This window comes from Xenopus laevis, chromosome 1S (genome assembly GCF_017654675.1).
Source record: "Xenopus laevis strain J_2021 chromosome 1S, Xenopus_laevis_v10.1, whole genome shotgun sequence".
Classification (NCBI taxonomy): domain Eukaryota; kingdom Metazoa; phylum Chordata; class Amphibia; order Anura; family Pipidae; genus Xenopus; species Xenopus laevis.
In genome coordinates this window covers 44,075,182-44,099,783 of record NC_054372.1, presented here as the reverse complement: position 1 = coordinate 44,099,783, position 24,602 = coordinate 44,075,182, and the positions used below count along the sequence as shown (strand labels likewise).

Sequence of the window (24,602 nt, the reverse complement as noted above, 5' to 3'; positions counted from 1 at the left end):
GTGTTTTAGTAGCATAAATTCTACAGCATTTAAGGGGGTCATCATTCACATCTGTCCCTACTATACTGGAGCTTACAGTTTTCATAACAGGGGAGGTGACATACATCCTATGGATAATACCTTTTAGAACCCATGTGTGCTTGCTGTTAATACATAGTTTACTTTTGAGTTTTTCTGTAAACAAGAGAGAAGTGCAGTAAATAATTACCAGCAATTTGTTGCATTGTGTTCCTTTGAATGTGATGAATCCGTTCTATTCTCCTACCTCTCCTAGGAAGGAAAACATGGAGAACTCCAGTTCTACACAGCAGACAAGCGATGGCAAGAAACACTTTGTGTCCTTTCTCCCACAGTTAATCACCAAACCTGGTGCTGTGGTTAATTTCACTGCAACTGCATTATGTAACAACTCTGTAAGCATAGTTCTCTCTGCTGAATTGCCTTAATTTACTGTGACTAATTATACATGATAGACATATCCCCTTTTAAACAATAAATTTACCTGAATGACTTCATGTTTTCATCCCTTGGAAATATCTTTTAACTGACCTTGCTGCACTTGAATACGGTATTTGGGTTTCAATTTAAGAGTGCTTCAGCCACATACATCCCTAATTGCAAACATAATTTCCATTTTTAATTGCTAAGTAGATGGAGTAATCATTAAACTTTTCTGAATGTTAAGTTTGTGCATAGTTTATACATTTGGTTGTTTTTTTTTTACAAAGTCTAGTGGTAACTATGTGCTCTGTCTAAACTAGATCATATCCAACACCAGTAGGATTTTGAGTCGAGGTCTGGTTCTTTCTGTGTATGTCCAACTCCTTCCCTATATCAGTGCAGACCCCACTACCCCTCCTCACCTGTCTGTGTCCTCACACACAGCACATTCCCTTATTTCTGAGTCCCATTCCCTGATCTCCATGCCTTTTGCAACTCATTTTTCAGTCTTTGTACTTCTACCACACATCCTTCCCAGTTCTCAAAGCAGTCTTTTTCCTCTATGTAGTCCCACCAATATCCATGCACTCGCTTATTTATGCACTCAAATAATACTAGTCTGTATTAAAGACAATAACATAATAAAACTCCCACCAATGTGATCTGTAATTTAAATATGTTTTTTCCCTTATCTTTACTCGTATAGCAGTGTTCTAAATTCTGGTAACAAAACCAAAGGAACCCTGAAGTCTGCACCAGCATTGTCATTTTTTCTTATTTTCTGAATGTTTTATCTTCCATGCAGTATTACTCCACCTTGCATATTGCATTTTATATTGAGTCAAATCAAAAAAGTACTTTTGGGCTTAAAGCTGCTTTTAAGACATTTACTGCAATCCCATTCAGTGCAGTCCTATTTTATTTGCAATCATATTGCCATTTATTTACAGAGCTAAAATAGGCTAAATTCCTGCCATAGAGGTAATTTAAAATATAAATATAGTGATTCCTGCCAGTGGTGCTGAATTTACAATGTGCAGAATAAGTGAATGTGTAAATATTTATGACATTTTAATTTCTTATTAGTCTTTATAGGTTGTAAACGTGTAACATTTGTAAAGGTTCAAGATATCCATGGACTTAATTTATATTAGTAACTATTTAAAAGTACTATTGCATGAGGGAACAGTATTGATTACAGAAATGTTACAAATTTATTTTTACTAATTTCTCTTTCCCCAGGTTATGCATTTTACACTAAAGAATCCATCCCCCTTCCCAGTGGCAGTGCAACTTCTACCTCTCTCACATTATCCTAATCCACAAGCTGCTCTGAGCATGCTCGGCAAATGGTACGGATGTTCAGTGATACTAATAGCTCCATTTAGTAGGTGTGGGATTGTATTCTGGGCTCTGTGACAAATGGAAAGTGCTATTGATTGTTTTTATTTAATAACAATAGTACAGGACCAACTTACTTACATTTAGATACTTTTTTACCCAGCATTTTTGAGCAGTGATGTAGAATTGCTGCTGGTAACGTTTTATAATCGCAGGGCTGTGTGTATACACAGAGCCATCTTTTTCGCAAGCGACTTTTCTAGTCGGTACAGCAAATGTAATTAAGTAGAAGTGTGTGGGGTACAAGAAAGAGAATAAATGATGCAAAGCAACAAAAGCTTCAGACTTCATTCACTTCATCCAGACATTAGAATTTGCTTTACAGGGGTTGTGTGTCTTCTTGCACTATAAATGTCTAGAAAGCAGATAGTTAATACTGTTTTACTGCATACCACCATTTCAGTCAAGTCAATTACCTGTGACCTAAAGATTTTCATAAAATAATTAAGGATAATGCATCAATTGTGCCAATCAGAGAGATTTTGAGCAAAGTGCGACCCCTGTCTCATGTGAAAATGTCCTTTTATCAACTAGCACAGCTTTACAACTTTTTTTGTGTGTGTATATAAACATAGATAAGACCAGCAATACAGCAAATACAGTTACACACAGAATATTTTTTTTATTTTATTTTATACACGGAGTATGTAGAGACTTAGCCATGATCTCACTCCCCCATGCATGCTGTAATATAAGACGTTATGATATGATACAGGGCCTGTGAATGTTAACTTAATCTATATTTTTTAGAAACTTTGTATATGAGTATTTTTTTGATTTATTTTTTACTAAATATTTGGAATTGATTTCAGGTATGGTGTGAATGAGCAGACTTTTGATGTCACAACTGCTGAATTTAGGCTTCAGAAAGAATGCAGCAACATGGTATGTTCTCATGAAATCCCACTGCTGTGTAAAGGTTTGTTCATGGAGGTTGGTGGTTGATCAATGTATTCTGTATAACAGTGGCGAGGCCAGGGCAATCTACTTTATATGCTAGGCTGTGTGAGAATTGTATGAAACTTGCACTTATAATGTGTCTCTCTTTATGTTTCTGTATATACCAGTGTTGAGTGGTTCTCTTGATTCAGCTCAAAAACTTCATGCTTCTCTCTACACTCTAAATTACAATTTATGTCAACTTACACTGTATAAGTCTTGTTTGTGACAAAAACATATTGATTTTGACTGTTTAGAGGTTTTCCAATAGGCTTTAGCCATGGTTTTTCAACCTTTGCAATGAGTTGGTCTGAAAGTAATAATGGATTCCAAATATTAGTGTGTGACTTGTAGGCAATAAGCTTTTATGTTTATAATCATGCGGTTTAATTAGATGACGTTTCTGAGCTATGGACAGAACTCCGTTTCTTCTTCTGTGCCCAGTAGAAAGTCATGGAGATCTAAAGATGATGATGGTATCTGAAGTTTAATGACCATCTGTGTGATGGCATATGAAGTTGATTATTGTCCCTAAGTTTGTAGCAGTGGTAGCTTTGTGCCTGTCATTACTACATGGACTTTCTGACAATTCTCAGGCTTTTTTTGGGATGACTTTTCCCTAGCCTCTCACTCCCATTGTAGGTACCACCGAAATATTGTAGCACTTTGCAGGTGCAGCATTTGCATAATTCAGGCACCATGTACTCAATGTGTTTTGATTACACAGTATGTAACTATGAATGTAATTTACAGGAGGAAGAGCCTGATGAATGCAGTACTGACGTACTAGAGTTACAGCTGCTACCCTGGGAAAGTCAGCGGGTTGGTGTAAGATTTACCCCACTTGATTACAGAAAAGTTACCTCACTCATATTGATCAGGTAGGTCAATCCGTTCTGCATGCAGAATAAGAAACTTTATGAACAATAGCTCTTCCAATTCCAAAATAATGTTTATAATTTAAGGGCAACTAAAAAAAACAAAAACTCCACATTTGTTTATACGATTTTTATTAATATAAAATGCTGTGGTGTTTACCACATAAACCTGTAGCAGATTACTTAATGTATGTGGGCACTGGTACCCTGCATCTCCCTTAATCTTGTCTCTTACAATTGCACTTACACTCAGAGACATTACAGGGATAACAATATTATTTGTCTTGTATTGCAGGAATAATCTGACTGTTCTGGACATGATTACAGTGGAAGGTTTAGGGGCACGTGAGATGTTGCGCATGGGAGGAAGACTGCCCGGCATAGGGGGATCCCTCCGATTTAAAGTGCCAGAGTCAACACTGATAGACTGTAGACAGCGTGAGTTGTCCCAGGTTACTTGTCATTTACCCAGATTACTTGTTTTGAACAGTTTTATTAGCATTTCAAACAGCCAAGCTATTCAGCATTCTCTTCTCCAGGACTTATCTGCACTATGACCTTAATAAAAAATGATCAGAAATGTATTGTATTCAGTGTATTGTATGCCAACCAGGAAAATTCACTTCAATAGTTTTAAAACAGATAGTTGTCTGTTAAAGTCTATTTCTTGTACTACTTTGTCACCATTGGGAAGCTATTCCCGATTTTTTTATGTGCCATAGTTCAAACAGTATTTTTTTATATCTTAAGAGTATAATATTTATAGAACTGTAAGATTTTTTTTTTTTTTTTTAAACTCAGGTAGTTTATTGAAAAATGTTCACATCAGAAAAGAAAAACATATCACTGTTCAGCATGTCAATTACAGAAATCTCAATAGATATTACAAGGGTGTTGTGCTATACATTGATATCCCTACTTAAAATTACATAGTGAAGCAACATGTATCAGAGTGGTACAGACATATCAAGAAGCAAGTAATGCGATACATAACAACATAGTTGTAGCATACTTTCCTGACCTTTATTGCCCGACTATCAGGCAGGTATGTGGAAGGGGGAATACATCCAACCAGGGGCCCCAAATGTTGTGAAATTTAGTAGGGACCCCCCTTTTTATATACACCAGTTGTTCAATATTGCATATATCCCGCATGTTTTGTTTCCAGCTAGCAAATGTAGGAGGGGCGATATTCCTCCAGTTTCGTTATGTCCTTAGGAGGTTAAGACATTCTCTACTCCTGCATCACTTTTATTATTTCATTTTATTAATTTACTTAACTGAAGAGGGACTGGACAGCTACAGGTTTTACTTCCTTGCTGTGTGGTCCACCTGTTTACCTGTACCTGGGAGGAGAAGGTCCCAGTACACTAATCTTTAATTTGTTGTAAGTGTTTGGATTGAGATGATAACATTGACTTTTCCAATCGTATGTGTTTTACAGAGGTAAAGGAAAGCAAGCAGATCTTGTCCATCACAAAAGTCTTCAAAGTTGAGAATGTTGGTTCCTTGCCAATAACCATACAGTCTATGAAGATTAATGGATACAGTTGTCAGGGCTTTGGGTTTGAAGTGTTGGACTGCCATGCCTTTTCTCTCAGCCAAAACTCTTCTAGAGAAATCAGTATTGCGTAAGGGTTTTTTTCACAATTATTTTTCCCAAGTTTGTATCAGTTGGTTCCTGTTCTGGTTATTGCCAAATTCAAAATGAAGTGCTTCTCTATTCAAGACCATATATTTAATGTTTCAGCACTTATTTGATGCATGCAGAGTTAAAACTGACGAATCAAACCTAGGAAGTTCCCTGAAATCTTTTTTGACTGGTTTATCAACACCAATGCATAATGCATTACTCTATGCTCCTTTGCAGATGTGAATTCTGCAGTCAGCATAGAAAATTAATTGCATGCGTGAGAATAATTTTAGAAAGTACTGAAAGCGTGCCTAAGGAAATCTTTAAAGCCACTCTGTGTCTGCCTAAAATAAATTCAGTCCAGTGAGTTGGACTTTAAAAACACTTGCAGAATATTTTACCTAATAATCCAGGCAGCATTTACGGCCTTAGCCAAACTAATACTTTATAATTAGGTTTGTTGAAATGCTTGCCCAGCTAATAGTTTTTCCATTTTTTTAATGTATAGGTTCATTCCAGATTTCACATCATCATGGGTCATTCGTGAGTTGACTCTTGTGAGTGCTTCCAATATAGAGTTTCGATTTACACTTAATGTGACTCTGCCTCACCATTTGCTCCCACTGTGTGCAGACGGCGTTCCAGGCCCAAGCTGGGAGAACTTGTTCTGGAAGATCACTGTCATGTGTGTCAGGTATGTACCATCACACTCTTTTTGGGAATAACCTTTGCCTTGTTTATTTTATGCTCAAAAGTCGCTGATTTAATGCAACTTTTTTTGAGATTCACAACTTACTCAGAATTAAAACACAGATGGCTGTTAGTAGCTGCCATCTTGTGACCTACAGACCAATTAAGCAGATTTTGACAGAGGCATACAGATGGTCTTTCCCAATATCTGGTTATTTATCAGCCAGATACATACTGATAGAAAGTCAATTTCCTTCATTCTTCAATGAATTTAAAGCTTGTAGAAGGGTATATGACAAGATTTCAGAAAGGACTGTTGCTTATTAGGCTCTTAATATATTTTTAGGTAATATTGTACTTGCATACAATTTCTGTGCATATATTATGGCAAAATTCTAACCCTGTAATCCTTCAGGTTTTTATAATCTAATTATCTTGTATTTTTAGTAAGCTTGCCTTTTCAGTACATTGTGTTTGTATGCAGATTTAGTGTATTCAGCATTTTACTTGAAATACTTTTCTTTCTTATTCCCAGTTTTTCTCTGCTTGCCGTCATTTTAATAGCTACCCAACATGCACATTGTATTCTAATTGACTTTTTAAAGTCAAGTCATAGAAACTGTGCAATCTCTGCATCTCATCAAATCTCCAGTCAGGTGGACACAATCACCTCTGAGTCATTCAGGTAATATGTTATTTTGTTTTCAATTACCATACAAGGCAAATGTGCAAAAATAAGATGTATATACAAAACTGCATATAATCTATCACTCGTGTGTCCATGCTGTATACAATACAGCATGTTACCAGTGTAAATCATATTTCTGCAGAAAGTGCTTATAAGATTAGCATTATATTGCTCTGCATGGCCGAATTTGTTAGTTTGTTTTAATTTTTGGGGTCATTCCTTTAAAATTGTCTCTTCTTATGATGTAGACTGCAGAATTCTAAGGCTTTTTGAAATCCTTACATTTTTGATGGCTTTTGAATTTGTTTTTGTTTTTTTTTTTAACTTTTGGAATTGTTCCTGGACTTTCAACAGGACTAAATTATCCTAGCAACCAGGCAGTCAATTTGGAAGTCAGAATGCAAGATTAATAAGAAACAATCTAAAAATCCCCTTATAGTCTATAGTCCATATTATCCTATTCTGCCCATTTCCAAAGACCATACAAAACAAATGACAAAGACCATTTGCTTAGAACAATTCTGTCTCTAATATACTACATAGGCATAGAACCCCCATTTATAACTCGTTTCACAGTGCAGACCCCAAAAGAAAAAAGCAGGACAGGCACATGGATGCAAGTAAGCATGCGAAAAGCTAAATGTTATTTATTCTGCCCCTCCATCAGCATCCCTCCTGAAACTTTGCCTTTCCAATTTTATAACAATAAACTACAGGGGTTTTCCCTTTTGTTTACTCACATCTGTGTGCCAGGCCTTATTTTGTGGAGTCTAAAGGCTTACGCCCCCCTTTAAGTGAAATATTAACTTTGAATTGGTGTTTTAATTTGTTGTTTCACTGTTTTTTGGGTGGAGGGGTGGGTTTTTACCATCCTCATTTTTATCCTCAATTGTTATTCAGGGGAAGTTGCAAGAATTACATGGATTCCTTTAGCCCCCCTGATAAAGGGAAAGGAAGAGGATGTCTGACTGCCGCCGCCGCACCCCAGAACAGAAGCCAGAATGCATCCAAGAGGGGTCCTGCAACATACAGCCACTCTCAGAAGAAGCACAAGTGCTCGGTGTACTACAGTGTAAAGCCGAAATCCTCAAGCAGCGCAGCAGGCAGTATTGCAACATCATGTGATGCAAGTGAACAGCAAACCTCAGATATGCCCTCTGCATGCCAAAAGGACTCAGATTGTAATGAGATCCCTAACATTAACCCTACAGAATATAGAGATGCAGATAATAAAAGGCACTTATCCAGCCCAGACCGCAATCTGGGCAAAGAGGAATCTGCAAAGCAAGATTCTCATCTCCAACAAAGGACTGCTAATGAAAGCCCTTTGAAGGAAGAGCCTGTTCTATGTATGTTTCCTATGGAAACAAATTTGAAAACATCAGAAAGCCTATCTGAGCCTAAACTGCACCTGGACTTCTGTGATCTTCCTGTGCCTAGTAAAGTGTCTGTAAGTCACCTGTCAAAGAATATGTCACATGCACAGATGGAATCTCGGACTGCTTCTAAGAAGAATGAGGGTAAATTAATTGTCTATTGTTGTGTCCAAATTTGCCACAGTGTTATTCTTTGGTGCAGTTTCAGCATGTTTAGATGATTTTTTTAAAATGGTGTTACTTATGCTTGATGTGTTTTGATTCAACCTGTCAAGCACTGTTACAGGTGTAGTATTTTACTGTGACCTCACCTCTGTCCCCCATGGTATAGGGTTAAGGTGCACTTGAATGCATCATGCAAATAACACTAAAAAGCTCATTTATACATGACCTTACTTTTAGAATTACTTACTATTTTCGGATTTGGCCGAATCCTTCAAAAAGGATTCTCCCAAATACCACACTGAATCCTAATTTGCATATGCAAATTAGGGAAATGAACGGCAAAGGAAAACCGCAAATGCGTGTTTGTTTACTACTTGTATGCCAAAAAGTCACATGATTTTTCTGATTCGGTTCAGCCAGGCACGTTGATTTAGCCAAATCCGAATCGTAGATGCAAAAGGCCAAATTGTAGCTGAATCCTGAACCAAATACTGGATTCGGTGCAGCTCTAATTTTTATGCATTTAAAATGTTTGAAGCATGTGTTTTTCTCTGCTATGCATTTTGAAGAGATTAGTGTGATACCAGGAAAGTACACGTGAGGCAGGTCATTTCTTCTGTCATTCTTAGAGCTACTGTCATTGTATTGCCATTGATTTTTGTTTTAACCTGTGGGAATAATCTGTTATGACTGATTTGATTTTCAGTTTTTCCTTTATTGTCAGAATGGTACTAAACTGCTTTTAGTGCTCTGCAGTGGTGTTGTACACTATTTTCATTTCTAGCTCATAACTTCTCAACCTTGTAAAGGGATTACACAGGACATAAATTGAAGTTTTCGATGCAAACAATGTGACTGAGCCTATGTATTTAACATGCAGCTTGTCATGCACATAAATATTTCCTATTGTTCCCTTATCCTAATGGTGGTAACCTTTGATTCCCTTGTTCTCCTATCCACTGTACACTTGAATACTGGTAGAGTCATTACGCCCCTGCCATTTAAGCTTTTAAACACCATAGAAAATGGAAATGTACTTGTACTGTGCCCTTTGGTGAAGTCTTGTTTCTAATTTGTTATTTTAAACATGACTAAAATCATCTACAGGACTGAGATGCTAAATTCTGCTTTTGTGTCTTTAGGGAACAGGCAGCAGACACCCCCCCCTACCTCACACAGAGACGTTTTGGAATCTACAAAAAAACAAGCAGCACAAGATAATTCCAATGAGAAGCTTTCCCGTAGCACTTCCAGAGAGGAGAAAGTTTGTGGGCGAACTGATGCACTTGCAGTTAAGGTACCATTATGAAATGCTTTTGTCATTCATCCATATCCAGGTTCCTTATAGTAACAGACAGACATTTCTTCCAGCCACTTCACTTTGCTTTGTGATCCTTTGCCTCTTTCAGGTACAGACATTGACCGCTGCTGTTTCTTAAAGGGCACCAAGAAAGAGTACAGTTCTGCAAAGCAAGTGTTAAAGGCTTAAAAGTTGCATATGTTGTATTTGAATATGAATGAATTTAGGCAGCTCATTTTCCTGTACGTATGTGATCATTTTATTTGCACCAGGACTGCAGGGCATCTAGTAGTAATTATTTGTTATAGTTAGCTCTACAGTGTAATTGTGTTTATATGGTGAAAAGGTGAGGAGATTTAAATGGAAGTGTGGGGTAGGTCCAAATTATAAATAAATGGAGAACGCTTAAGCTTGTCTTACAGTGGAAATATAAAGCACTGGGACCCCATTAAAGCTTCTCTCCTCAGCCTCAGTGTCCAGCAAGTAACAAAGTGTACAGGTATGGTACCTGTTATCCAGAATGCTCAGGACCTGGGGTTTTCCGAATGACTGATCTTTTTTTAATTTAGATCCTTCATACCTTAAATCTACTAGAAGATCATCTAACATTAACTAAACCCAATAGGCTGGTTTTACTTCCAATAAGGATTATTTATATCTTGGTTTGGATCAAGTACAAGGTACTGTTTTATTATTACAGAGAAAAAGGAAATACTTTTTACATATTTGGATTATTTCATTATAATGGAGTCTAGGGGAGGCGACCATTCCGTCATTCGGAGCTTTCTTGATAATGGGTTTCTTGATAACTGATCCCATACCTGTACTTTGTAAACCTAGATGGCTTTCTTTCAGTTTGTGCACCAAAGAGGCATAATTTGACAGATTTATACTGATTTCTTGCTACGTAGTACTCTTTATGTTTTTACATTTAAACAGTTCTTGTGTAAGTCCTGAAGAATCTCAAGCCATCTACTTACAGCTTACATTGCCTGTCCTCTAGAGAGCACTGGGGGTTTATACATACTGTATCTTTAATGAGCATTTGTGTGATTAACACTGACAATTCTGAAATCTTCTCAGCCCTTATAGTAAAACCAATATTGTAGTATCCAGTAATCAAGTGAATCAGTCCTGTTCTTTAGCAATAACATGCATCTGGTTCTAGCTGCTTTAAGGTTAGCTTTCAGAATTGTGCATTTCCTTTTTGTAGCATTTAGTTTGTGATCTATGCAAAACAAACCCACAAATCAAATGATTTCAGGGAGCCTTAATCTCTTAAACTTTTTAACTCATATTATATTGTAACCTATAGTACAGGTATAGCATCCATTTCCCGTTATCCAGAAAGCTACAAATTACGGAAAGGTTGTCTCCCATACACTTCATTTTATCCAAATAATCCAAATTTTTAAAAGTGATTTCCTTTTTATCTGTAAAATAAAACAGTACATTGTACTTGATCCAAACTAAGATATAATTAATCCTTATTGGAACCAGAGCCAGCTTGCTGGGGTAATTTAACGTTTACATGATTTTCTAGTACACTTAAGGTATGAAGATCCGACTTATGGAAAGATCCGTTATCCAGAAAACCCCAGGTCCCGAGCATTCTGGATAACCTGTACCTGTACAACACACAATGGACATGGTACTGAATGCAGTGACTATAAGACCATTTGCATTGGCATTAACCTTATTTTGTCATTTAGATGTTCCCTTGTTCTTTATAGCACCACTGTGAATTTTTGGCATTTGTGCCAACTGAGATTAATTGTTAATGAAACTGAAAACAAATCGTCACAGACTAAGAAATACAAATTGCTCATTTTAACATGTTTGTATTTTCCAGCACGAAGAGCCAATTAGGAAAAAAAGCCCCAATGACAAGAGGGATGGGATATTCCAAAATTTAAATTGGAATAAAAACAGATCTTCTGCCAGAAAAAATAAAAAGAAGAACAGTGTCTTTCCTGCAAGGTATTTCCCTCAACTACTCCTGTTAACCACTTCAGCTTTTGTTCTTGATTTTTATAGCAAAACCACTTGATCTTGCTAATCCTGTGCCTTTTTAGTCACCCTCCTGCCTTTCAATTTTAGGTGTTGATAGAAGTCCTGTTTATAGTGAGAAAGGTTCAATAATAGAAAAAGCTACAGTAGAAACAATTTTAGCAGCTAAAGTGTTTGTTAACTCAATATTGCTTAATGAGAGCAAATTCAGTGTCTTGTATGTTCTATGAATTTCTTTCTTTATGGACCTGTTAGTTATTGGAAATGTGTATTTTACTTTCTGTATGCTGTACTTTCACAGACTTGACCCTGTTTCTGGTTCCTTTTGATTTGGTAAAACCAAAGATGGCAATCTGTGTAGTTGATTATATTGTGTTGTATGAAGTTTGGCATATGTATAGTGCATAGAAGACCCTTACTGATATCTGTGTGCTGTTGGCCAAATCTTATCTGCCAAAACATCGTATTGGTGCATTGGCTGTTAGGAAGTGAAGAGGAGCATGCTGTTCTGATTGTGTGGGCTGTGGGCCTGAATACATAGAACAATATAAACCACACCATGGCCTTGTAACTGTATCCATCCGCACGGAAGGGTCTCAGCATGTATAGCATGTAACATAGGTTGCCTCTTCTGCCTACCGCTTGCTCTGCCATAATTAAAAAAGAAGCATGAATTATAGAGAATTATGTTTAGCTGGTGCCACTAAGTTACCTTATGTAGCCATTATAAATTGCTTGCATGCATTTAGCCTACAACTCTGTGCACTCACACTGTACTTACTACACAAAACTGCAATATTTTCACAGGTATATTTCTGTTGGCTATACACATCACATAAGTTGTATGACCATCGTGTAGCCTGCAAAACAAAGCTCACTGATGGCAGCACTGCAAGTAAATATTCATTTTTGGTCTGTTCTGTACAAACTACTTGTGGATATGTAAGCAGGGCAGTACGGTTGGGTGTAAGTGTACAGCTGTAAGTGATCGTGGCCATGGCTCCAAACGAATACCTAGCTGCTCTGGACATAAAAGACTCTTATCTCCACGTCCCCATTTTCCATCCCCATCAAAAAGTCTTAAGATTTGCCTTCCAAAATTGGCATTTCCAGTGTCAACAATTGGCATCCCCAGCATCAACAATTGGGAGGCAGACTACCTCAGTCGGCATGCTCGATCCTGGGGAATAGTCCCTCAATGACAGGGTCTTTCTCAGACTTGCAGAAAGATGGGGACTTCCAGAGGTCGATCTCATGGCCTCCAGGCTGAACCATAAAGTACCTCATTACTTTGCTTGCTCCAAGGACCCTCAAGCAGAGGCAGTAGATGCCATGACTTAGTGTTGTCCTTCCAACTGTCATATGCATGTCAAGGGGGACATGGTTGCGATCATACTGATTGTACCCTACTGGCCATGCTGGACGGGTTCTTGGACCTTTTTAACCATGGCATGGGAGGTGCACTGGTAATGGATGTGGTCAAAACGACTAGCTTCCATTCTGGGATCTCTCTGTCCATTGTCTCCTGGAGTACCTTCAGTCTGGCCTTGACATAGGTCTGGAATTGGACTCCATTAAGGCTCAGGTTTCGGGACTCTCTTCTCTTCCAGGAGCGTCTTCTTCCAGACAAGACCTTCATTCAGGTGGCCACCCATGTAGCTCCACCTGTCTGACCACTGTGCCCTCCATAGGACCTTAACCTCGTGCTGTGGGCTCTCCAGGAGCCTCCCTCTGAACCTCTTGCCTTCATTCCTCTGACATGGAAAACTTTTTTCCTCTTAGCAGTTTCCTTGGCAAGTATGGTTTCTGAACTAGCAAGTCACCCTTCCTCAACTTCCACCTTGGCAAGGCAATTCTCTGCACAGTCCTGTCCACCCTACCCAAAGTGGTTTCCCAATACCACTTAAACCAGGGCATACCAGTTGCATCCTTTTGTCCAAAACCCTGCAACCAGAAGGAAGTTACTTTGCACTCCCTAGATGCAGTCCATGAATTAAAATATTATGTGTCCAGAACAAAAGAAATCGGCAAATCTGAGGCTTTGTTTGTCATACCGACTGGCCCGCTTCAAGGGCAGCCTGCCTCCAAAAGCACCATCACCATCTGGATCAAAGAGACCTTCCGCAGGGTTATGTGGCTCGGGTTATGCCAGCTCTTCTACAGTTACGGGTGCATTCCACTCGGGCAGTAAGTACCTCTTGGGAAACCAAGCCTCAGCAACACCGATCTGCAAAGCGGGCACTTGGTCATCCATATTATCCTTTGTCAAGTTCTACAGCTTTAAGGTTTTTGCAGCATCTGACACATGCTTTCGCCAGAAGGTTCTGCAGACGGCAGAGGTCTGAAACTCTCGCTTTGCTTCCTGTCCACTCTTCATCACAGGGGACAGCTTTGTCCCCCAAGTAGCTGTGAGAGAAAAGGAGATTTTGTGTTACTCGCCTTTAAATTTTGTTCTCTTCAGTCTCTTGGGGGAGACATGACTTTCCTCCCTGGGAAGCAGACCCTCATCGCCTTCAGCCATTTTTTTGTAAACAGTTGTTTGTTCAGTACGTTATGTATTCTGTCTTTGTCAGGCTAAACTTACGAAATGAGGCTGTGTTCGGGGGGGGGGGCGTGTTAGCTGGTAGAGGAGGAGACTTTTGTACCGATTTCCCTGCCTCCTAGTATAATCTAAAATATAACCCGCTGTTTCTGTGTCTCCCAAGAGACTGATTTAACTGTGAGCAACAAAAAAATCTCCTTTACCTGACTTGCTCAGCTGCTGTGTTTAATGGAAACATTCATACTTTCATATTTGTTGTCTGTAACCAGATCAGTGTCAGGTAAAGCACCAGCCATCCCTTTAAATATTCTGGTTTTTTTTTAAATATTCTGGGGGTTTTTCTTTAAAAGGGGTAGGGTTATGCTTGCACCTAGTAACATAGATGTCATACATCTTCTAGATTATTTTAGGAGACTTACCTAACAGCATTTCTTTTTCAAACCCAAACATTTCCAGTCACACTGACTTTTTGCCTCTCTTGTCCCTATCTGTATTATAATTGCTTCAAAATAGCCATTATCTTTATAGGATACAGCATTGTTATATCTATCGCTGTATGTCATTTATCTATCCGTATATATTTTACAGATATTCACTGTAAAAAGCAAAATGCATTTGTAAATAATGCATTCCAACATATTCTCCATCTCTTCATTGTATTTGCTTTGTGCCTTTTCTATAGGGGTACTGAACAGAACGACTTGAAACATAAGTGGCAAGAGGTGGAGAGATCAGACTTAAGAGCTCCTAACAGGGTAAAACATTGGAATTCATTTCCAAATGGGGACTTGTGTAAAGGTGAACCAAAAAATGGAAGATTCCCAATCCGTGGTGATACAGGTACTTGACTGAGATTTCAATTGTTTTGTTGGTTAACACTTGATAAAGGGCATTGGGGTATGAAACATGTAGTGCTGCATTGTTAATAAACATTAATTGCATCTGAGTTCTGTTTCCTCTCACCCCAATCCTCACACAGTTATATGGTATTAGGTTAGTGGCATGTCAGTGGTGTGTGTATTTCTACAATGGGGGAAGAAGTTGGTAAGTGGTAAGAAAAGTGTAAAGGGATGAAACAGAAAATGTAATAAGGCGATAATGAGTAAAGGAGAAGGGGGTCACTGTAAATGCCAGGTTTCTAAGTCTGAAAGGTAGGTAGCAGGAGAGAGGTGGCTGAGGGAGCTACATAAATAATTTAGCGAGAGAGGATGGTATATATGAAATGCATGCATCTTAAAAGCAGCAAGAAGACACATGGGGTAGATGAACACAAGAGCCTATGCAAAGTGGGTGAATAATAAGAGCAGATGTAACTATGGAGCAGGGACCAGGGTTTGAAGAGATCACCATGGTCAATAAAAGCAGGAGACAGGTGCAAGAACATGTATAGTATGTGTAGGAGCTGGAGTATGTCTTGGGAGAGGTCCTCTTCCTAGAAGAAACTACTCACAGCAAGATTCTATGAAAGCTACCACCTCTTCTCTGATCTGCAGTGACTGACACATTGTGGATTATTTTCAGAACAAAGACGAATACTCAGTGCTTCTTACAGCTTGTTTCTCTATGCTTTAACTTCACTTTTTTTATTCAACAGTGTCTCAGGGTAAACATTTTTGGCTACAATTGGCTCTTCCACAATCTGTAGTGATTTTAGAGCTCTTTATTTATATAAACCTGCATAATAGTTATCCATATAAGATTGGTTGCCTATTTGTAATTGTATATATTTTATGTTCTATATATTGTCTGGAATGGAGCCTTTGTTCCTTTTGACAGCCCTCATCTAGACATTGCTGCCTGCTGCTGAAATGCTCTTTATGAAATGTATGAGATTAAGAGATTATGAGATTTTTTTTCCTCATTCAATAGCTGATGGTGGTGATACCATGTAAATTTTCTCTACGGTAATGTACAGTTGTGTTCAGAATAATAGCAATGAATAAAAGAATAAAGCTAAAAATTCTTATAACAACTTTTATTTCCATACATACAAATGCATTGGGAACATTGTATTTCCTTTGAATCACTGAACTAATATTTAGTTGTATAATCAGTGTTTCTGAGAACTGCTGCACATCTGTGTTGCATGGAGTCCACCAACTTCTGGCACCTGTTACATTACACAATTTTTCTGCATGTCTTGGTTTTGCCTCAGAAACAGCATTTTTTTGTCACCCCACAAGTTTTTTTATTGGATTTAAGCTCTGGGAATTGGGCTGGCCACTCCATTACGTCAATCTTGTTGGTCTGGACCCAAGATGTTGCCCATTTACCTCTTGTGTTTGGGGTTGTTGTCTTGTTGAAACACTCATTTCAAGGGCATTTCCTCTTCGGCATGACCTCTTCAAGTATTTTGATGTATTGAAACTGATCCATGATCCCCGGTATGCTATAAATAGGCCCGACACCATAGTATGAGAAACATCCCCATATCATGATGCTTGTGCCACCATGCTTCATTGTCTGCAATGTACTGTAGCTTGATTTCAGTGTTTGGAAGTCGTCTGTGGCCCATAGATCCAAAAAGAACAATCTTGCTTTCATCAGTCCACAGTCTTTAGGCCAGTCAATGTGTTCTTTGGCGAATTGTAACCTCTTCAGCATATGCCTTCTTTTCAACAGTGGGACTTTGTGGTTGGCTTCACATAGGCATTTTCTAATTGTAACAGTACTCACAGGTAACATTAGTCTTTCTTTGATCTTCCTGGAGCTGATCATTGACTGAGTCTTTGCCATATTGGCTATTCTTCTATCCTTCTAGTTTTCCATTTTCTTCAACGTCTTTCAGGTTTTGGTTGCAATTTTAAAGCATTTGAAAAATTGAGCATTTTAGCTGAGCAGCCTATCATTTTTTGCACTTCTTTATATGTTTTCCCCTCTCCAATCACCTATTTAAAGGGATACCTTCATGGGAAAAAAAAAATCAAAATGAATCAATTAATAGTGCTGCTCCAGCAAAATTCTGGAGCAAAATCCATTTCTCAAAATCCATTTCTCAAAAGAGTAAAAAGATTTTTTTATATTCAATTTTGAAATCTGACATGGGGCTAGACATATTGTCAATTTCCCAGCTGCCCCCAGTCATGTGACTTGTGCTCTGATAAACTTCAATCACTCTTTACTGCTGTACTGCAAGTTGGAGTGATATCATCCCCCTCCCTTTTCCCCCCAGCAGCCAAACAAAAGAACAATGTGAAGGTAACCAGATAGCAGCTCCCTAACACAAGAGTACAGCTGCCTGGTAGATCCAAGAACAACACTCAATAGTAAAAACCCATGTCCCACTGAGACTCCTTCAGTGACATTGAGAAGGAAAAACAGCAGCCTGCCAGAAAGCATTTCTCTCCTAAAGTGCAGGCACAAGTCACATGACATGGGGCAGCTGGGAAATTGACAAAATGTCTAGCCACATGTCAGATTTCAAAATTGAATGTAAAAAAATCTGTTTGCTCTTTTGAGAAATGGATTTCAGTGCAGAATTCTGTTGGAGTAGCACTATTATCTGATGCGGTTTGAAAAAAAAAAAACATGTTTTCCGTTGACAGGATCCCTTTAATCGAGCAATTTTACTCAGATTTTCAGAGAGAAATGCACTATAACCAGCATGTACAACATTTGCTGCCTTCCTTCCTTAAATAAGAGCCGTAATTGACACCTGTTTTTTTCACGGAATGAATGACCTCACTAATTGAACTCCACACTGATATTATTTGGAACAAGCCTCAATTAATTCAATTACACAGAATCAGCAGCATGCATGTCATAACTATTTGGTCTGTTGATTTTCTATTACTCTACTACATCTAGTAAATTATTTGTCATGTAGAAATATAATTTCTACCAAAAACAGTGATTGATCAGGTTAGTGATGTCGGACTGCTATTATTCTGAACACAACTGTATATGTAAAATATGTAACTAAAACTGAGACAAGAAAATACATTTTAATTTGAGCATTCTGCTGATTTTATCCTAAGCCATTGTCTTTCATCATATCTTCTTCTGTAATATTTCAAATACTTTTTCTTTTCCCAGAATGCTATCAGATCCTCAAAAAGAAACCAGTGGACAAGTTTTCTTCTGACTCCAGTTCTGACTGTAGCAGCTCCCGTGGTAGCGTGAGAGCCAGCCGTGGTAGCTGGGGAAGCTGGAGTAGCGCTAGTAGTTCAGAGGGGGATAAGAAAAATGGTCTACCTACAAGGCACTTTCATCCTTCACGTACGTAGCAGTTATTTTAAATTAGCCACTACAGGCGGAGTCTACAGTTTTTAAGCATTTGCATGGTCCACAATGATACCAGCCAGATATTGGTCAGACAGGCTATTTATTTTGCAGGTTTAAAAATTCCATCAGAAGAGGACTGCATAGGCCCCTATTATGATCGTACAATCAGAGCATTTGGCCCACAATTGTATTCTGGAATTCCTAGTTCTTACTACCAAAAATATAAACGTAAACTGCCTGTTTTTGCCTATGAGCATATACAGTGTTAGTCCAAGATATTATCGGCAGTTGGTCTACTTTTTGTTGTGTGAGCATTTTTGTATGTAATTGTTTTACCAATGGTTTTTACCATTTATAAGGTATTCATGGTTTTTATGTATTATATAGTGAATAATGTATTCTCTGTAGTAAAATATAATTATAAGTCACTGAGGATTTCCATGACCATATAAAAGCACAAGGTCAAAGGCAGAGTGCTTTTATAAAGGTTATGTCATCTTAAGGTAACTTCTGCTACCCCTATATTTTACAATGGGGGTACAATCATTATTATAATACAGTTTGAGTGGGTCATGTGACAGCCATTACATCAGAGGGCACCAATAATAACTGATGACATCACTGTGCGTGAGCAAATAATTGACAGGATATTTAGGGCTCTTATGGAACAAAAATACATAAATGAATTGACCTGTATCAGTCGAATGTGTTGGACTGTAAGCAAAGCTGGTATGAAGTGTAAATAGGTGCCCACTTTTATACAGTACTGCTTTTCATGCTTGCCTCATTCCCCCCCCCCCAGTAAATTTGTTTATGATTTATGGTTTGTGTGGCTACTAACAATTAATTGTGCTTACTTTAGGGGAGAACATACCACAGAGTGGTTTTCCTGGTGAAGCACCCATTTCTCTTAACCTCTCACACAGCATCTGTAATACAAGGTTAGAAAATATTTAACTAGAATTTGTCATATTTGTCCTTTAAAGCATTTCTCCATTTTGGCTGCTTTCTTCCATTTGGATTGTGTTTGTGTGAAAAAAAAAAAAAAAAGACCTATGTCAGGTGAACTGTAGAGCGCACAGAAATCAATGTGATAGGGTTAGCCGGAATTGGATTTTTACTATTGAGCTCTGTTCTCATATCTACCACTAGGTGGGGCATGTTTAGCAATGCAGGTGTCAGATTTGTTATCTGGTTACCTTGCCTTTGTTCTTCTGAAAGGCTGCTGGGGATATTACTCGAACTTTCAGTCTAGCAGAGCACAAGTCACATGACTGACAGCACTTTGGAAACTGACATGTGAAGCACTATAAACTGATGCATTTTGTCAAAAAACATGTTGAAAGAATCCCTTTAAGTTCTGTGTTGCAAATAGTATTTATCCACTGGCAGAAAATGTCAGTAATGCCCTGTGTCTGTTCAGCATTAACTGACATCTACCAAATTTCAGCCGAAAACTTCAGCTGGTGGTGGTGTTTCTCCACATGTGACCGCCATCTTTTGCTCATTCTGTGACTCATCTTATAACACATTCCTATTTTTTGATTCCAGCACAGATCTAAATGCCATCCCTCGTTACCCAGAGATCTTCTCTCCTTCTTACACCAGCGTTACGGATATAGAGAAAAGCAAAGGTACTTTTTTCTCCTCTTTTATCAGTCTGTGGAACTGTATTCCTTACATTGTTAAATGTGACTGCACGTTTTTCTTTTTTCTGTGTGAGGAGCATTTATCAGGGAAATACAAAATCATCCACCAGAGTACAGGGTGGTCCTGATACGGGTTTCAACTAGTTTCACACCTGTACCCTTGAGTGGGAAATGTGCCTTAATATTTTTTTAATCCAGGGTCACATGAGTTTTGTACTTTGTAGGTCGCTATTCCCAGGAAGACATTTGGTCCACCCAGCCAGTTTGTTTACCAAATGATGTCAACTATAATGTGGAGAGCACAGTGACATGTGTTATGCGCGATCCTGCTCCTGTGCAAAATAGGTACGTGTTGCAGCCATAACCCTTTATTTGACTTGTACGTCTGCATGAGAAGGGTGAAGCAGATGGACTGTGTATTTTTCTTAAAGGAATAGTTCAGTGTGAAAATAAAAACTGGGTAAATAGATAGGCTGTGCAAAATAAAAATGTTTCTATTATAGTTAGTTAGCCAAAAATGTAATATATAAAGGCTGAAGTGAACAGATGTCTAATAAAACAGCCAGAATCCAACTTCCTGCTTTTCAGCTCTATAACTCTGAGTTAGTCAGCGACTTGAAGGGGGGCCACATGGTACATTTCTGTTCAGTGAGTTTGTAATTGATCCTCAGCATTCAGCTCAGATTCAAAAGCAACAGATATGACCCATGTGGCCGCCCCCTCAAGTCTCTGATTGGTTACTGCCTGGTAACCAGGGTAACCAGTCAGTGTAAACCAAGAGAGCTGAAAAGCAGGAAGTAGTGTCCTGACTGACTTGTTATACATGAAATCACTTCAGCCTTTATACATTACATTTTTGGTTAACTAACTTTATTAGAAACATGTTTTATTTTGCACAGACTATCTATTTACCCAGTTTTTATTTTTACACTGAACAATTCCTTTAAGAAAGGTTATATTCCCCCATGAAATATGGGAAAGTTGTGCTCACCACTTAATATTAAACCATTAACAGGAAAGTCATTGGTTAGCCTCTTTGGGACACCCACGACTCTTCCCTTTTAAATAAATGGAAAGAGAGATCCAGGGCAAGTAGAGAGAGTTTTCGATTGGTATATAAATAGTGGCTTATATCCCCAATAGTCACTATGACTCTTAAAAACAAACCCACAGAACATAAATTCCTATATTTCAGTTTCCCAGTGCAGAGGTGAAGACATTATTTCCATATGAATAATGATGAGTTGCATAAACATGTTTTTACTTTCAGTTTTATTCACTGGAATTCCACATGTGACGGGCAGTTTTCTGGCATGTACAGACCATTGGAGTTAGATGACTTGGCCCCATATAATGAAGGTAAGCCAGTTAAATTGATCTTGGTGAACAGGGTCACTCTAGTATGCAATATCCTTATTTTATGGCAGTTCTATATTTAATATACAGTACTTGCTAAATTATTCAAACTTTTGAAAAGTCTCACATTCATCTTTAATACCCATTTCTTGAAAATTCTTCCATGATGTTTTTATTTTAAAGCATTAAAATAATTTTGTTATTTAACATTGTCACTGAACTGGGTCCTTTACCCTGTAAAGTATGGTACAATAATCCTGTTTTCCCCTGTACCAAGCAAAATCCTACTAAAAACTCAGGATACTGTATATTGGCCCTTTCCTCAACAGCACAGGTATGGGATCCATTAGCCTGAAACCCATTATCCAGAAAGCTCAGAATTACTGAAAGGCTGTCTCCCATAGATTTTATCGAAATATTCCCCTTTTTTAAAAATGATTTCCTTTTTCTCTGTAATAATAAAACAGTAGCTTGTACTTGATCCAAACAAAGATACAATGAATCCTTATTGGAGCAGAACCAGCCTACTGGGTTTATTTAATGTTTGCATAATTTTGCAGTATAGATATAGGATCTGTTAGCCGGAAACCAGTTATCCAGAAAGCTCCAAATTACGGAAAGGCCGTCTCCCATTTTATCCAATTTTTTTTTAAATGATTTCCCTTTTCTCTGTAATAATAAAACAGTATTTTATACTTGATCCAAACTATAATAATCCTCATTGGAAGCAAAACCATCTTATTGGGTTTATTTAATGTTTACATGATGTTCTAGTAGATTTAAGGTATGAAGATCAAAATTAAGGAAAAATCTGTTATCTGAAAAACCCCATGTCCCGAGCATTATGGATAATAGGCCCCATACCTGTATAATTAAGGTATGAAGATCCAAATTACAGAAAGATCCATTATCTGGAAAGCCCCAGGTCCAGAGCATTTTGAATAATGGGTCCCATACCTGTACTTATATTATCTATCTGGTCACTACTTGTAAATTAACTCATTATATTTTAAGAGAAAAAGTAGCTGAGAGGAACACGAAGGGCAGAGACACATGTGGAGATTCGGGGAGATTCAGTTGGCCAGCGACAAATCGCTCTTCTCCCCGAACTGCCTTCCCGTCGGCTCGAATCGAAATCGCCAGCGGAATGGCACTCGGTACGCTTCGGCGATTTCAGCAAACGAATGCCATCCCGTCAGCGATAATAAGTCGCCCGAAAATGAGGCGATTTGTCGCCGGGCGACTAATCTCCCTGAATCTCCACGTGTGTCTGCCCTAAGGCACAGGTTCAGTATTAACAAGAATGTGATACACTTGCACACTAACACATGTTTCTTATGGTCACTAAAAGGTAGTTTTGAATCTATTTTACAGAAAACATGAATTATCACAGTGGTTTTTCACATCCTGAAGTTCAGAACCCAGCATTTATTGAGCACCAGTGCCAGCAGCCTACGTGGAATATGAGTGCCCCTGTACCACCAGCTCCTACCCAGGACTCCCCTATGCCCAGCAGCTGGGAGCCAGCAAGCTATGTGAGTCATTCTGTAGCAAAAAAAGTTCAGCGTTGTACTCTGGCAGGACTGAGGATGAAAACTGATGGGAAGTTTAGAGAGGATAATTAGTTTTCTTGAAAGAAGTAGGGGTTGCGTTTTGTTAACTTTAACATGTTTGCGCTTGTTCATTTAATCATACAGCACTGACTGTTTAATGTCCCACTGACCATGTTAATGATGCAGCAGCAGCAGACATACATAGAGTATTGCTTGTAAGCTCTCCCTTGATTGGATGATATATTAGGGTAGACACAGCAGTGTCAATATGGAAATGACAGAATAATAGAATGGACTTCCCTAAGCAAAGCTAAAATGAGACTTTTACACTGCACTGCAGTTTGAAGGCAGTTCTCCTGGTCAGTGAAGGGGATGTTGTTTGAACAGAGCAAATACATAAAGCGTGTGCTCCACCAGCAGCTTTGAGCAATGAAAAACGCTGCATCTTTTAGCTCAGGCCTTTGCAGCTGAAGGCCCAAAGGCTGGATGTGTTTTTTTGGCCTCCAGTCTGTTCAAGGCTCTTGAATATGTAGCATGAAAAATAATCAACTTGCTAAACATACAAACTGAACAGAACTGTAGCTCGTCAGACTGGAGATCCCTGATAGACAGGGTAACCGTAGATTCCTGTGCTGCGCAGTGATACTGTTAATGCAGACTAACACTTATATAGTAAGCGCGTTTATCATTTATCCTGCCTATTCTATGTGACGTAATTGTAATCCACTATAATTACTATATACTAATTCTACGCTTGCTTTACAGTCTTATCTCTCCAGCACTAGAAGTTTGTCACCCATGTCAGGACTTTTTGGCTCTATTTGGGCTCCTCGGAATGATGGCTGCTGCCCAGTCAGTGGCTCTCCTCCTCATTCTCACCATGTTGGCAATCACTCAGTTATGTGCAAGCAGGAGTACTCGCCCAGGTTTAACCCCTTCCATGCCTACATGAACCTGGACATTTGGACCACAACCGCTAACAGAAATGCAGCTTTCCCGATTTCAAGAGACTCTGGTTACTGTGGGAACTTGTGAACTGAGTTCGATCCAAGAAAATGTGAATATTAATGCTTGCAGTTTTGATCACTAGAGTGACCAAGTTATTGTAATAGAATACAATATTGGTGAATATTCTGGCACTTTTTATATCAATAAATGTTTTTTACTGAAGTTTTCTAACTTTTATTTGGCGCAGTGCAAAAAAATCTGCTGCATTTTGTCTGCATTTTCTGTGTTGCATAAACCTAAAAATTATTTATCTACATGAACCATTCCGTACATAACCAGTGTACTGCTCAGGCTCCCTTCTTCTAGCACTGGATTGCTTAAATATTGACTACAGAAATGGAAAGGAAATGTAAATCAAATTGGTGTATAATTGATAATTGAGTTCTCTTCTGAGCACTATTGCAATTCATTCTCCTCTCTCATTTTCCTATTTTTCAAGATACTATCTGTTGTCGCACTAATTTAAAGTTAAATATGTGCCACATGCTGTTCATTTTGGCTGGTTGGACACAATCGGTAAAAAAATTACATTTCGGAAAAAAAATCTTGATGTTGCTCTGCTCAAAGAACTTAAAGGGGAACTATCCTGAAAATAAATACACATTTTCACCTTACCAAATCTGGCCCTCGTTGCAAAAAGTTTGGACACCCCTGATATATATCTACCTGTACATGTGTAAAACGAGAAACAAGGAACTGTATGAGGACATGGGTATATATTCAGATTGTATTTCAGACGTATAGATGTA

The 24,602-nt window shown here is 38.3% G+C and overlaps 1 protein-coding gene across 1 annotated transcript in view; it reads left to right on the top strand.

The window, feature by feature from the left end:
• The window catches only part of tmem131l.S (transmembrane 131 like S homeolog), a 75,430-nt gene extending 51,415 nt beyond the window's left edge, over positions 1–24,015 (top strand). The window contains exons 17-35 of the mRNA XM_018243254.2: positions 275–413; positions 1,684–1,793; positions 2,655–2,727; positions 3,535–3,662; positions 3,955–4,097; positions 5,104–5,290; positions 5,801–5,986; positions 6,518–6,667; positions 7,571–8,190; positions 9,354–9,508; positions 11,364–11,491; positions 14,746–14,903; positions 18,099–18,281; positions 19,150–19,228; positions 19,839–19,921; positions 20,161–20,281; positions 21,207–21,295; positions 22,667–22,827; positions 23,611–24,015. Coding sequence (XP_018098743.1) covers positions 275–413; positions 1,684–1,793; positions 2,655–2,727; positions 3,535–3,662; positions 3,955–4,097; positions 5,104–5,290; positions 5,801–5,986; positions 6,518–6,667; positions 7,571–8,190; positions 9,354–9,508; positions 11,364–11,491; positions 14,746–14,903; positions 18,099–18,281; positions 19,150–19,228; positions 19,839–19,921; positions 20,161–20,281; positions 21,207–21,295; positions 22,667–22,827; positions 23,611–23,880 — 3,163 coding nt within the window. The 3' untranslated portion in view covers positions 23,881–24,015. The remainder of the gene's footprint in view (positions 1–274; positions 414–1,683; positions 1,794–2,654; positions 2,728–3,534; positions 3,663–3,954; positions 4,098–5,103; positions 5,291–5,800; positions 5,987–6,517; positions 6,668–7,570; positions 8,191–9,353; positions 9,509–11,363; positions 11,492–14,745; positions 14,904–18,098; positions 18,282–19,149; positions 19,229–19,838; positions 19,922–20,160; positions 20,282–21,206; positions 21,296–22,666; positions 22,828–23,610) is intronic.
• The last annotated feature ends 587 nt before the right edge of the window (positions 24,016–24,602 follow it).